The sequence below is a fragment of the Amia ocellicauda genome, chromosome 8 (genome assembly GCF_036373705.1).
Source record: "Amia ocellicauda isolate fAmiCal2 chromosome 8, fAmiCal2.hap1, whole genome shotgun sequence".
Lineage (NCBI taxonomy): Eukaryota > Metazoa > Chordata > Actinopteri > Amiiformes > Amiidae > Amia > Amia ocellicauda.
In genome coordinates, this window is record NC_089857.1 from 25,948,699 (window position 1) to 25,964,199 (window position 15,501).

General features: G+C 36.0%; 1 protein-coding gene across 5 annotated transcripts in view; it reads right to left on the reverse strand.

Annotated features, from left to right (window-relative positions):
- sema4d (sema domain, immunoglobulin domain (Ig), transmembrane domain (TM) and short cytoplasmic domain, (semaphorin) 4D) overlaps positions 1-15,501 on the reverse strand; it is a 77,593-nt gene that overhangs the window by 16,103 nt on the left and 45,989 nt on the right. For 3 of the 5 annotated variants that reach the window (XM_066710813.1, XM_066710812.1, XM_066710814.1), the window contains exons 3-16: positions 14,115-14,248; positions 13,313-13,458; positions 12,220-12,282; positions 10,336-10,434; positions 10,151-10,244; positions 9,870-9,986; positions 9,176-9,327; positions 8,566-8,741; positions 8,322-8,478; positions 7,580-7,802; positions 6,649-6,764; positions 5,017-5,183; positions 4,692-4,738; positions 1,887-4,428 (exon numbers count right to left, since the gene is read on the reverse strand). In XM_066710813.1, the coding sequence (XP_066566910.1) occupies positions 3,470-4,428; positions 4,692-4,738; positions 5,017-5,183; positions 6,649-6,764; positions 7,580-7,802; positions 8,322-8,478; positions 8,566-8,741; positions 9,176-9,327; positions 9,870-9,986; positions 10,151-10,244; positions 10,336-10,434; positions 12,220-12,282; positions 13,313-13,458; positions 14,115-14,248 (2,650 nt within the window). In that variant the 3' untranslated portion in view covers positions 1,887-3,469. Of the gene's footprint in view, positions 1-1,599; positions 1,696-1,886; positions 4,429-4,691; positions 4,739-5,016; positions 5,184-6,648; positions 6,765-7,579; positions 7,803-8,321; positions 8,479-8,565; positions 8,742-9,175; positions 9,328-9,869; positions 9,987-10,150; positions 10,245-10,335; positions 10,435-12,219; positions 12,283-13,312; positions 13,459-14,114; positions 14,249-15,501 lie in introns of those variants that run through there. The other 2 variants (XM_066710815.1, XM_066710816.1) reach the window with 2 other exon arrangements.

The following is a 15,501-nucleotide window of genomic DNA, read 5'->3' on the forward strand; positions in this document are numbered from 1 at the left end:
TTCTACCAGCTGTAACCAGCCAAGATATGTATAATTGGATACTGATGGATCTAGGTCTTATTGTTCAGAATGTAATCAGTTTGAATTCTTGTCAATTACTTGAGATCGTGCATAATTTTACTCTCATTAAAATGTTTGTAAAGTACTTGGAAATGGTTGTTATCATGAAAGTATACTATGTAAAATAAGGTGGATGAGTGATTGAGCCCTTATCACTCGAAATGTGAATTCAATTGCTGCACTGAGTATGAGTAGCACTCAGATTATGTGTTTTAATTTCAGAATGTATGATCTACAGACCAACTAACATTTGATAAAGGAGAACTATGCAAAGAAGAACAAGGTTGTTTTTTTTTTTAAATGACATGGAAACATTCAAATACAAGACCATAATACAGGAAGCACAATGTGTGGCACGTAACATAGCCAGATCAGAAACTACACAAAATATTTATAATTTTTCTCTATTAAAAAAGTTTACATTTAACTATATAGGTTTTGGGTTTGGAAAGCTGAATGTTCAATATGAGCCGTATTCAAGAGTACAGAAACGTAGCATATTTTAACATTTTATTGAATCTTTTGATCATGGGAGGAGCAGAAGGCAGTAGGAAGAATGTCAAAAATGTGAACACCCTTCTGTTTTTGAAAGCAAGGCAGGAGAGTACACTGTAATCCTTTTTAATATAGTTTACATCCTAAGCATCTGTAGCAGGTAACTATTTACTTATCGTTACATTTTAATGATAGTTAAGTCCTAAAAGACCACCACAAATGATAAAATATAACTTTATGAAATGACCAATCTAGCAAATAAATAACTTCAATGCACGCCAATAAAAAACTATTACATAATATAAACAAAGATATAGAATTCTTAAAAAAATGATCACATTCCTTCTGCTGAACTAAAAGTGCAATAACTATAAACGCTAAACATATTTCTCAAACATTGGTTTTGATTTATATATATAAAAAAAAAAAAAAAATCCACACAACAAATCTCAGGTTTACGTTAATCCCCACCAGGTCATCTATTTTTTTTATTTCAAGATCTGTGTACATCTTATGTATATATACACACATTCACACTGTATTACTAATACTACTAATAAAAACAAGTAAATTAAAATAACACATTGGGCACAAAGCACTTTTTCCAGTTCTGTACCACACCGATGCATTGTTTGACTTGTCACTTGTCTGTGATTGTTTTGAAAGTGTGATTTCAATGAAGCATACATCAGAAGCCATCCTTGCATCTGTATACTGTTGGCTATGAGATGCTTTCAAAAGAAGATACTTATGGTAACCAACATTCCTATTTATTTTTTCCTTTATTTCTTAGAATGGAATGAAAAAAACTGTTAATATCTTGCATTCTGTAATCTGTTATCGCCAGCTGAAGAGCCATCATGGTGTGCAATTCAAAGACAAGAAGGGAAGGGAAAAAAAAAAAAAAAAAAATGCAAAAAAAAAAAAAAAAACGTTTCAGAGGCCCTCTAGGATTGCACAAGGGTGGCAATTGGAAACAAAGCATGAGAAGGAACTCCATTAGAAACTGCACACCAGGACACACTATGTTACGTGGTCACTCACCCACAGCTTGGCAGAAGAGGAGGAATGTCTCATGGGCTTGAACCCTCTGTGCCTGATCGTTCAGCAAAGGAGGTAAGAAGCGCACTACTGAGGTCTCTGCAGCGGACCACAGGTCAGGAGAGGATGGTGAGGGAGAGACAGAGGGAGTGTTTCCAACAGAAGACAAGGATGAGGAGTCAACAGGAGAGAAAGGCAAAGGAAAGGCTGTGAGAAAGAAAGGGTGTAAAAAAACAAAAACAAACAAACAAACAAGTGCTCTAGGGATAAGGCTCTGGAAAGAGCTGAAAAACATACATATTTAAATGATAAAAAAGGCTGGGAAAGACAGGGTGAGAAGGGTGGCATTCAGACCTCTCTGATCCCTAAATACTGCCACATTATGTTACCCATGGATCCAACAAGAGATGTTTGTTTTTTTTTTAATCTGAGAGTACTACTCCATTTGTATAGTTAACTACTTTGCAAGAACATGTAAAGTTACTGTTAGCCTAATAATCCTTTCACATATAATAATACTGCTTTAACCTCATGATTTTTTAAAACCTATATTATTTTCTTCTCCAGGTCCACAGGTGAGGGCAAACACACTGCGCTATGTAAGTTGTGATCACATCAAAGCATGATTCTGCGTATGGCATATTTCAGAAATCTTACAGGTGGAAATAGAAAAATAACTCCAGTACAAGATAAAATGGCCAAATAATATGAACATAAAAATATACTTTTTAGAGTTAGTTTTTTTTTTCTTTTTTACAACAAGAAACCTTTTTACAGGACAAATAAACATTAAAACATTTCAATATTAACAAGGACAAATCAGCTGAATGGGTCAAGCTGTGAGTTCTGGAAGTCCTGATTTGCATGGCTGGCTTCGTGATTTGTGATTGCAGCCATTTGTTTTCCAGTGTTTCCGTCTAGTGGTGCATCTGGAGTCACAATACACTGTTAACACATATGTGCAGGTGCTTAATAACTGTGACCATCTACAGTAACGTACTGGATGGCAGTACAAGCAGAATATGTTCCCACAACTCCAAAACATCCAACATCAGTGGTCTCAAAAGTCTTCAGTCCTTTGAATCCCATATCCAGTTTCAGTTAAAAACTCAATTCACAGGAAGAGAACCTTTTCATGACTTAGTTCAGAATGGCTGTATTTACCAGTTCCCTTTTCCTTTCCATTTCCCAATGCCAGGCCTCCTTTTCTAGTTTTTCCTTCCCAGTTAAGCCATTTACTTTCAGCTTTAAGCATAACACACTTGTGACCCTAAGAATTACATGCACTGAAGCAACTGCATTTGCAGTAATATAATCTAGCTAAGGTCACACAATATAAAGAATCCCTGAGAATGTACTAGAAACATAGAACAACAAAAAACTAATTTAAAGAAATAAAATTGTCAACCTACATCAATTACAGCATGATGTATAGGCAATTTGGAATATACCAATTGCATGAAAACCAATTAAACTCCTTATAAAATATAAAATGACATGCTCCAATTTGGAAAACAAATGGTTACTTACCAATTTGATAAACTATGTTTCCAATTTGGAATTAAAACTGAATTACTGACAAAAAAATGCTGAATATAATGCAGGTTGTATGAATCTAGAGATTAAAAACAAAAAGGTGTTTTAGTAAGTCCTTGATATTAATCAAGCTGATAAAAGACATTTCTGTACAAACAAAAGGTGACACTTGTTAGAAACACTGCCCTGCTGACTTGAGTTAAACTCTTGTCATTTGTCTGGTTTCCAACAGACATAAAGGCTGCACATAGACCCCTCTACAGGGGCAGGTACTTAAAATAAATACAATAACAATAAAATAAAATAAATCAAAACAAACATAAAAGCAAAGCATTCATCAGCAAGGTGCATCAGCATCTGCATATTCAATTGGCTGAGATTCACAAACAACGTCAAAAGGCTTCTCTTTGGGTTCAATGGTATCATCCAAGTCTTCGAGAGTGGGGATTTTGCCATTCCCGCACTCTGGTTCCGTCTCATACCCTGTGTCCCGCAGAGCTTTCTGCTGGCCCTGGTTCTGGCTGTGGGCATCAGTCTGCTCCACCTTCTCCACAATCGGCTCCATCAAACCAGCTTCACACGTCATGTAATCAGGCTGGGGTTTCTTCTTGTTCCCCAAGAGTGCTGCACGCACTTTGAGGCAGGGGGCTGGCAGGTACTGCATGTAACAGTTGTACGTGATCAATGCCAGGAAAAGTAGGAAGAAAAGCAGAAAGAGAAAGAGGAGGGCATTGCCATTGTCTGTCTTCAGGTACTCTGTGGAAGGGTCCCGAGTCTCGAGGATAGGAGAGCCTGAACTGGGGAAAGAAAGCGTCTGCAATGGTGTTACCGTTGTGCTCAATAACGGGGTTAGTGTTGTTTCAGTTTGGGGTGGAAGGGTGGGAGAGCTTGGCAGGGTTGAAGTTAGTGGGGGCCCTGCTGTGTTACTATTACCTTCTGTTGCTGGCTTGAGGGCCAAACCGGATGTGAGAGTGGAAGTCAAGGGCCCCAGCGTTGTATACCGCTCCCCCAAGTCAAAACTTAAGATGTAGCCGCTCATCAGCTGGGTAAAATTCTTGCCTTTCGCCTGCTCTTCCGCCCAGCACTCATAGACACCCAGGTCCTCTGGAGAGATACTGTAAATGAGCATGCCTGTGTCACCGATCAAGTGAAACTTGGTGGCTTCGGTCGACAGCACTGTGGCATTGAGCTTCCAGACAGGGTGAGCCAAATTGGAGGTTAACTGGCATGGGAGCTCAGCAGAACTTCCAGGCTTGACTGTGATTGGCTGATAGTTTTCAAGAGAGAGAGATTTTACTGTAAAAGAATAGGGTGGAGAAGAGTGAAAGGTTAACAGTAGGCAGAAGAACACTACTATTTAGCTCTGCTTACTATTAATGACAACAGTTTTCCCTGTCCTACAAGCATTTTTCTCTCTGCTCTACAAACTTATCCAGTTAGCTTTATTGTTATTATTTTTGCTCCCCGATGTAATACCAAAATTATTAATCAACCTTTTGCTAATCATTTTTGTCCATCATTCAGACTTAAGCCATCAATGTGATTATTCATTCCCATACCTGAGGGACATTGATGTGCATCTCCATTTAAGTTCTGTATCAGGTTCCTGCAAAATAAACAAGTTTGTTTGATAAGAGGCTGGAAAAATGCATGCATGCATAAATGGAAGAAACCAATAGCTTTATTTTATTTTTTGCTGGGATGCTTTCCACTACAGAATCTGATCGTTTTATAAGGTTAAATGAAGACTGAAGAATGATTCATTAGAAAAATGTATAAGATTATATTGGGCAGTGGGGGGGAAATATAATTTTTTAAATGCATTGTGTTAAGGCCTGTTTAGTTCAGCTTTCTTTGTATTTAGAAGTGTTATACATTATGTACCTTCGATGGCTAACATGATCTTGCAATATGTTCACGCATGAACTGACATCCGAATCCCAAGCACAATATGGGTCACGGGCTAAAATGCAGTCCTCACATGACGAATACTTTTCACAGAATGCAGTGGGGGACTGAATCACTCCAGCATCAGAACCAGCATACAAGTACTGAAAATACAAGTATTCAGTGTTACCATTGTAATCAATAAAACAAAAACAGACATTTTCTACATTTCTGTTTGATATAAAACGTAAGAGAAAATGGGTGCAGGCAGTGGTGAGCACTGAATTTCTATGAACCCCAGTGTGCTGCTGCTGTAGGAATTCAAGGTGGTTAACAAGTAGAAATGTATTACATTAAACAGTTTTCAAACAAAAATTTGTCAAAACCAAGCTGCTTAAAATAATAAATAAAAATTCAGTGTTCAAAATCAAGTCACTGACATGACTATTCGTGGTAATGAATAGTTACAACACTGCACACTGAATAATGTGATATTGTGAACTTCACTTTAATTTAGAAAGAAATGCTGAGCATGTATAATGTAACAAGGAATGTGATTACAATTTCCTAGTTCCTTTATTTAAGCAGACTGTCTCTTGGGACTTTTCCACAGAATGAGACGAAACATTTTAACATTCTGTATGAAATATTATTATTCATATATTCAGGGATATCCTGGGTTTATGTAAAACCACCTGTATGCATTTATTATCTAAATCAGGGGTTCCCAAACTTTTTGACGCAAGTACCCCTTTGCTGCCCAGAATTTGGCTGAGTACCCCAACCAGAAAATAGCTTGAGAGTGGGGGCACATAAAAATAACGTGACAGCGGGAAGGTGTGCTCACGGCCAAATAGCGTGAGAGTGGGGGGGAAGTGCAGACTGGAAAAACTGAAAAACTTGCGAGAGGAGTTGGGCTGACAGTATAGTTGTCGAAATAACTGATCACTTACATCTGCCATTACATTTTATTTCTTGTGCACCCCTTGGGGTCAGCCTGCGCAGCACAGTTTGGGAACCACTTTTCTAAATCAAAACCAAAACACACAGGTAGCATCTCTCTCATTGTCTGGGACACCCACATAGGGGCTATTTTTATGCAAGTTGAAATTGCTCTATGAGCATGCATTCATGACAAATTATGCATAATTTTGATTGTTCCTAAAGTGCACAGTGAAAAAAGTGTGGCACTGAAGTGACTTTATACTTTGGTGATCGCTAAATCTGGTTCCCTAGTAACAAACTTGACATTTGTTCAAAGAAATTCACAAGTCATGAAATAACACTGAGACTACTTCCACTTCCCCCATATAAAGAATGCTTTAGGCATGCAGCCTAAAGCATTTTTGAGTGCTTTATCATATCATATCCCTTCCTGCTCCAAAATCAGTCAGTAACTATAGTGAAAGATTGGGGTAGCCTACTCTTTCATAATCTCAGTCCAGCATTAAAAACCCATGTAAACTGCTGCTCATTCTTTGAAGGATATCGTTTATAGTGCAACATCTCTTTTCAGCACATTCCATAATATTAAAAAAACACTCCCATCACCAACTCACATGTAAATGGAGAAACAGAATGCTCACAACCACAATTGCTGGAGAAGTGTGTTGACAATGTTGTACATACCCTTTGAGATGACAGAAGCAACGTCTTTATGGGTTCTGAATTTGGCAATAACTGTATTTCTTCAACTATATGCACTTCCCCCTCATAAATTATTGATTTGTGCAAAATTCCTTTATCTATAAGGAGGGAAAAAAAATAGTATTAGCTGCCTTTATAATCCATTGGCTCATATATAGACACAATGAACATTTAATACCACTATGAACATTAAGGTTATATTATTGCTATACACTGCATTTGTAAGACCTAATTAAGAATGTGTAAAATTTTGGTTGCCATATTTCTAAAGGTTAAGCCCAGACCATAATGTAATGTGCCACAAAAACATAAAAAATGAACATTATCTCTTCATAGTCTTGTGAGATTATAATGCAATATTAAAAATCATGAAAGGTTAACCCAGGGGCTTATTACAGCATCAACGGTTAAAAAAAACTCTTTCCTCCTCAGGAATAAAAGCTTCAGAGAGTTTACTACAAATTAAATGGAAAAGAAGCTCCTAGTGTTTTAAAATGAACATACATTTAAAATGCATTGAGAGGAATTTGAAAGGGCAATTACAAAGATTTGGCTGAAACCTTGCGCCATTATGTGATTTAAACAGGTGTTAACATGGTGGCAGAATTGGTACTCTGCAACTTATTCCACACCATTACATTACATTATTTGTCATTTAGCAGACGCTCTTATCCATTTGTACCCATTTATACAGCTGGGTATTTTACTGGAGTAATCTAAGTGAAGTACCTTGCTCAAGGTACAACTCCACAGTGCTCCCCATGAACAACCATGAAGTTGTAACTAGATGATGCACATTTTTATACTCTTAGAAAACCCCCAGAGGAATCAGGTTTTTCCTGAATCCAACTGTCAAGTCATACACATCTGCAATTTATAAATGAATTTAAATGAAAACTCTAGAGCAATTTACCAGTTCCTGTGAATATAACATCATAAACATTCTTGTCAAGGGCCTGTACTCTGTCCACGGCTATCTGGGTGTAGTTGACATCCTTGGTAACAAGCTTTGGCCCATTTCCTATTGGCAGCACAGGGTCTTCCAAGAGTGGGTGATCTCTAACGAACTGAAGAGTTTTGTCAGGCAAGTGTAGAGAGCTGTTTATATGCTGCAGCCGGTCATTGTTATTTATACACTAGAAACAGAAGTGGAAGGAAAATAAGAAGTTACAATTTACTGTGACTGAACCTGTGAAGCCAATCATATAGGCCTGCTCTGGGCCTAGCTTTTGTAACAAAGGCCCTTCCAAAGCAATTCTAGTACTTTCTTTTTTGATTTTGAAATGTATTATCCCATTAATGTCTCCCATTTGGAATTGCCAATGATATCAACTCTGAGTCATCTTCAGACATACTACTAGACATAGTACCCCCAGAAACGATGCCATCTTGTACTGCAAGTACAGAATCCAACAGCCTAGCTATTATGCTATTTGGAAACGTTGATATAGTCTGATTCTAAAGTCTGAATCTGCAACTGCCCAAGAAGCCATAGGAGTTGCCAGAGCACAGAGCATTCTACACATGTGGCCTAAACATGTGCATTGTTAATGATTTGTTGTAATCGGTTTAGACCTTTTAAAACTTTATTTTCAGTTCAGACTTATGAAATTTTATTTATGCATCTTTAATTTAGGTCACAGCAAACCACTCACAGCTCCAGGCCGAGGACTTGGTGGAACTCCATTGTACCTCACCCACTTAGTGTGGGACTGTTCAACTGTAGCCTTTTGCATATATTTTCCCTTTGAGAAAACTTCATCCACAGATGTCATATTGTAGGCACAGACAGCAGACAGTCCAACATTTCCCCTAAAAGAGAAATATTTGTGTTGTCATATAAATAACAAAAATAGGACCATCATTTTTCCATAATAAAATCATACATGTACAACTCACCACTGAGAAGTGAAAACACCATAAATTACAGTCTCCTTCCAGTCGGGTGTTTTTAGGATGAAAACATCATGAACAACATTGAAGACAAAGTTCAGTTCTGGCATGGAGCAGACTAGTTTGGCCTTGAGAAAGGATGTCCATTTCTTTTGCAAAGTTCTTTGCCCTCCTAAATCACCCTAAAAGGAAAATAAGTAAAATAAAATTTTCTTTTTACTGTAGAAATTGCTTTATACTGGATAAACCAAGTTGATAAGACCACTCTGGAATAAATATACCATTATAAAATTATTTGAGTCCATGGCAACTTACAACAGTTTAAAACAAGGAAAATAAGATGCACAAACCCAAAAATATAGGATGAAAAATGTGAATGCACCAAAAACAAAAACACAGTTTAGCTGGTGCAGAAGGACACGCAGAAATACAGTAAATTAAATCTGTAACATGCAATTAAAATAGCTATAGAATGCTCTTACTGACCAAACCCAATGCACAAGAAAAACTTGGGTCTGATCATTACGAATCATAGGAATGCATACATAGGAAGTTGCAGGGTTAGTGGAGGTGGTGGGGAGTCACAGGCCAGGAAAGAAGGCAATTAATCTCTTACCTTGCAGACCCGGGCTATTCTGGGAATTAGGAGCTTGCCGAAGAACTCATATTCCACAGACACTTCAGTGAAGAAGAAGTAGATCTTGTCATCCTCACCTTCTAAGCTGTTTTCACTTTCTCTGATGACATCCGCAAAAACAAAACTGGGCTCTGTGGGATGGGAGTGGATAGATGGTAAGTCGCAGGTCACTTCACTTGGCTGCACCAGGAACAACTTTCTACAAAGTGGATTATTGGGCTGAAACCAAACTAAATGTTCAAGAAGACTGTACAACTACTTGGCTGCTAGAGCTTTATTTACATCTACAACTTGGGGGAGATGAATACAAGGTCAAGTTGCTCATTATTGACATGCATCTTAGAGGGACAGCAAAGCCTGGGTACACCACAGTGTAGTGCACAAATATTGGAAATGTGTTTGTAAATGGCATAACCTGAGGGAAACTCACTCTCTCTTTATTATATATATAATATACTATAAGGGCTAAATATTAAAGCAGTTACTGTAAACACACTTAATGTGAACAACAGATACTGATAATTCAATCTGTGGACTAGAAACCATTTTACTTACATTGTAAGTGGCAAACAGCGGACATAATAAGGAAGTCATACACATTTTAATCCACTGCAGTGATCACTGAGTACATTTTTCCTGTATTTCTGTAAAGTTGCTGGTGATGATCACTTACCATTCAACCAGGACGTGGAATATTCTGTTCGCAATAAGCTTTGAGAGAGCGAATTTCTATAAATAATCGGTTCACTGCCCAAGAAATTGTAGGCAGTCCCAGAATAAAGTTCTCCATCTGAAAAAACAAAAAGGCATTTCACTCTTACATGAGAATAACTTAATTATACCTACTGATATTCTCTGTTCAAAAATAAAATTGCAAACTGTTTAAAGTTTAAAAAAAAATCCAGGATAAGGCAATCTTTTCGTACAGCCACAAGATAACATAACCATACTTACCAACCATAACCGTTGTGAAACTCTGGGCTGGATCAAATGAGCATTTCCCTCTGCCATCTTCAGGTTTGTTCTCCAGTTTAAATTCTTTGAGAGACTGCAGCAACAGAGGAAGTCAAGCATTGTTATTATCACACACTAGAAAGAAAACTTTCATGCAATAATTGGGACAATGGGGCCATACCCACCAGGTAATCACAGGAGGGTTGAAACGCATGTGTGCCACAGACGTAGAGACTGTCACCATCGAGAACTTGCAAAACTCTAATGTAGTTAAGGCATTCTGTCTGCAAATACAAACCACACATTAAAGATCAGTAGCAAAATAAATGCCAAACTATCTAAACGAGTACAGCATACAATTAGTGCATCCAGTTTTTCCTCCATTGTTTAATAGCTTTATATCAATTTTCTCATACTGACAAAACAAGCTTGTTTATTTAAGACCTGTACATTTATTAATGAACACTTATCAAATCATGCTCTCAATAAGGATAGTGAAGTCCCTATAAAGCATTTTCATTACAAGAGGAAAGATTGGTAAAATGACAGGAATTCCAGACATACGGGGAATATTATATATTTGTGTGTGTGTATATATATATATATATATATATATATATATATATATATATATATATATATATATATAATATAAATTGTAAATTAGATGAAGAACAATGACCCTATAAACTGCTCTTCATTATTTTCCAGTGCCTAAAGAAAAGGTGGTCTTTGAAATCTCACTGTTAATAGATTTTAGTCAGTACAAAACACATTTACTGCCACATAGGACACAGGACATAGGAGTTGAATAAATGTCAAAAAGCAACCCTACAAGCACAAAAAACATGGAATTGTTTCCTCGGGATGTCAGTGTTCAAAGGTCATCTAGTCCCCTGTATAATTAAACATCAGGCACAGAAATAAAACTATGGGAAGTATGTGTAGGAAAGTTTTGGTACAGCTTGTCATTAGTAAATGACTCAGGCACGCCATTGACTGTGTCACTGCTCAGGAAGTCACGGCACACAAACAGTCTGTGTGAAATTCTGGAAATAATTTCATGTTACTTCATCCTAAAATCTAAAAGTTTGGTAATAATGCCTGCTCTGACTCCACTGCACAAGTATGAATTGTATTGCTTTTTATTACTTCCACTTATTGTATTGTGACATGTACAGTGAGGGAAAAAAGTTTTTGATCCCCTGCTGATTTTGTAAGTTTGCCCACTGACAAAGAAATGATCAGTCTATAATTTTAATGGTAGGTGTATTTTAACAGTGAGAGACAGAATAACAACCAAAAAATCCAGAAAAACGCATTTCAAAAAAGTTATAAATTGATTTGCATGTTAATGAGGGAAATAAGTATTTATACATTAATTAATTGAGGAAACTACTGGTCACATTAACTTCCCATATAAATAGGGATTTAACTTTTTGGTTTTTTATTTTCCTTAAAAGTTTCCTTTACACTTTAATCAGTTGTCATTTAGACATATTTGCATCTTCATTAAGAGAAGACTGTTGAATTCAAGGTTGGAAACGAGGCACACTGGGAAAACTGGCACACTGGTAGTCAGATTAGACAAAGTGTACAAACAAAATGCTAGTTAGAACAGGATCAGGTAGAGGAGCAATTGTTGTGTGTTAACGCGTGAGAATGACAAAGAAGGGGCGAATTCAGTGACCCAATCTAGTTATAAAAGTAAAAAATAAATCCGTTATAAGTTACAAAAGCAAATCAGCATCACGGGTAAAAAAAAAAAAAAAAACTAACAATAATCCAACCATAAAGTATATAAAATATATTTCCAAGTGAGTAAGTGACTGGCTTTGCCACAGAGAATGATAACATGTCATGATAACAGGGAATAGGAAAGCAATTATATCATTATAAATCAAATGTAGATTACACACTTTATCCTTTATGAAGAACTTCAATTTTGGTAATAAAAGGTCCTTTTTCAAGAGCGAAGTACGACAAGGGAAGTATCCCAGTAATGCTTATCTGAATGACTGTGCTTGAGGATGATCACTGGTGTGCAGTAAAGACAAGTTTCAACATACCTCTTTAGATTTTCCTTTTAAAATACACCTTTCCATCTCGGTTTCGGAAACTTTCCAAATCACCTTAAATAAAACACAGTGAGGATAAAAGGAACAGAACTGAAACCGCATGTGCAACTCATACATGTTTGGAGTAAAAAACAGAAGTAAACTCTGTGAAACAAATACTATGTAGTGTAATAAACATTCAAATGATGTAAAAGTATGCATCGCATTAAACAGATCTATAGTATTAAGATAATGACAAAAAGTCAGAATCAGACTTTGACTTCTTACACAGCATGCAAATCTTTTTTTATAGCTTTGTATGAGTTTTTTTTTCCTATGCAATTTCTTGCTATTCTTTAGTGCAAACAGCTTTGAGTTGATTCAAAAGGGTGTATTTTGTGGTACTTTTTCCATTGTAGGCTTCTCTTTTTCATCTCCATACAAACCTTATTGCCTGCATTGGAGACAAATCACTTTGTGAGTCAAAAAACCATTGGGTTGCCAGGATCTTGCCAGGATTCCATTTTAACATGCTACAAGTTTTCTGTCTTTTTTATTTTTTAAAAAGGAATGCATGCCCTACATCTGTGGAGTTATTGCTGTATAATTTTCTTGCAGACAGATAATCCATATTCTGCATGTTCAAGGTCTTACCAGTGTAATCTTGCTTTTATAGATATATTACTCCACCAAATGCCATAATGTGGCTGTTGGGATGCAATTATAGTGAATGCATGATGTAATTTTTACTGTGCTTCAATGAATATTCAGATTTTATATTGATCAAGTGAGCTAAAGGTTGCCTGGATATAACTACAAGGTGTTACATGAAATTGATAAAGGAAGATCAATAAAACAGATTCATTTATCCTTAACTAACACTGAAATTACCTTAAGTGCAAAATATTGTATTTAAATCAATACATATAATATAGTGGGATTTTCCAAAAGCTGTACTTTTAAAGCAGGTGAAAATTAAACATTTTGGGATGGAAGAAAAACAGTGAATACTAGTCTTTAGTTATCCAATTACAGAAATTACTGATTTGCATTGTTCTAGCACTTTTCTTAATAATCTCAATTTGCATAAATACGCATCTCATACCTTATTATTCTTGACTGAAATATTTCCCATGTTTAGCTCAAAAATGGCTTCCCTTGCACCAACATATAGCACCTGTTTATCTTCATTAAGCAACAAAGTGGAATAATTGAAGATTCCCGGTTCTACAAACTCTATTAAATTGATATCTGCACAATAAACAAAACAAAAAACACACATTAGAAGGGTTTACAGTGCATTTATGATCAAATAATTTCAGAAAATGGCACAAGAGAGACATAGGGGAAAACACAATATGTATATGTGTGTGTATATATATATATATATACATATATATATATATATATATATATGTATATATACATATACATATATATACACACACACACACACACACACACATATACACACGTTAATCAATGTTACCAATACTATTTTGCTGAAATACAACTAGAATATTCCACAACATATGATGTGTCAACCTTTATAAAATCTGTTGGAGTGGAATTCAAGTCCTGTCAGCCTAGGACAGGTGATACTTTCATTTTTTTCATATACTATGGGATATTATCCAATAATCTCAATTAAAATGTTATACTAACTGGATTGTATTAAGCACAATGCAGTACAGACACATCATAAACTGAGAAAAAGCTGCACTTCCATTAGATTCAGTATGAAGTCCAACTCTTTGGTAGACAATTCATGCTTCTTGTATTTACCAATTTATTTTTAATTAATCAAAACCATGTAAAAATTAGAAATGTACAGTTTTATATATAGTTTTAGAAAGTAAAAAAAAAAAAAAAAAAGACAACCGAGAGGAAGAAATGCATTACATTACCTTGATGTTTCCAAGACGTCCTGGGTATACCAGTCGGCCCATGCGTTGACACTTCAAGAAGTAACCCCAAGAATACGCCAAGAATACTCAGGGCCATGTTTGACTCTGGGATCTTAGGAACAGTTAGGTTTCCTCTGGAGAAAACAATAAAATAAAAAGCAATTACAAAGAAATAAATAAAAACACAATCAAAGCAAAGAAAAAATATATTGAGAGCTCTGGATTATGTTTCTGTCAGATCTTCACTGTCATTTACATTACACATGTACTTCCTCTAGACATGCTGTCAGCAGTGTCATTACCACAACATCCTTGTCATTGAACACACATTTCCACAAACTTTTCTTCATATTTTAAAGAGACGGTGTTTGACACCTAATCTAGCATAATATGGTCTTGAAGTAGACAAAATAACTGGAAAGGGAGATTACTTTCTAACTAATTGAAGAGCAGTTAAAACCATGTAAACATTCTGTGAAAATACATTTCTGATACTTGGACATACAAAGTACATTAAAGGCATCAAACTAATCTGAAACACAAAATAGTGAATAAAATACATAAATAAAAAATACAATTGAAAACAAAACCTAAGAATACAATGGCAGTATCAGTCACAACCTGTATTAAATTTCCTCATCAGATCGATCAGGTATTTTAACCTGGCTAATTCCACATACTGAAAAAATTAAAGAACTTTAAAACATACACACACAGGTTTGGCAATTATATTGACTTTCATATAGAAAGCTGGACTCTCTCCAGTTGTGGCAAAGGGTGTGAATACTTCTGACTACAACTGTACATATCAAAGCTGTGCTGAAGAATGTAACTCAGCTTAACTACAGTAAACTATCCCGCAGGATGCTAGCTCAATCTTTTGTTGCAGGGCCAGAGAAGAGCTCCTGATACTTCGACTATAAAAACACTGAAACTGAAAACATGCCAATGCATTCATCACAATGCAAATAGTCAGTGACACAATGATGGTTTTTGTTATGTCAACATCCTTGTCAGTGTCCCGATGACGTTTAGGAATTGTGCTTTCATACATGTTGCAAAATATCCTCCACCAAGCTAGTCAACCGTTTATATACACCATGTTATATATATACCGTTAAATACACCATGTTATGAAGAAAAATCACTCGATCAGAATTGTGTACTGTAAAATATCACAGAGCCCACATATTTCACTCAGGGTGGAGAAACGTAAAATCAAAATAACACGTATGCAATTAATGACAGGAACATACTTCCCATATTCAGATAGCTGAATATGCCCTATTGACCACCACATTCAATTTTAATGAAATGGTTATCCAGTTTCCCAATAAATAAAATATAGCAAAGCACTCTTCAAGGCTTTTCTTTCTTTCACAGGGAT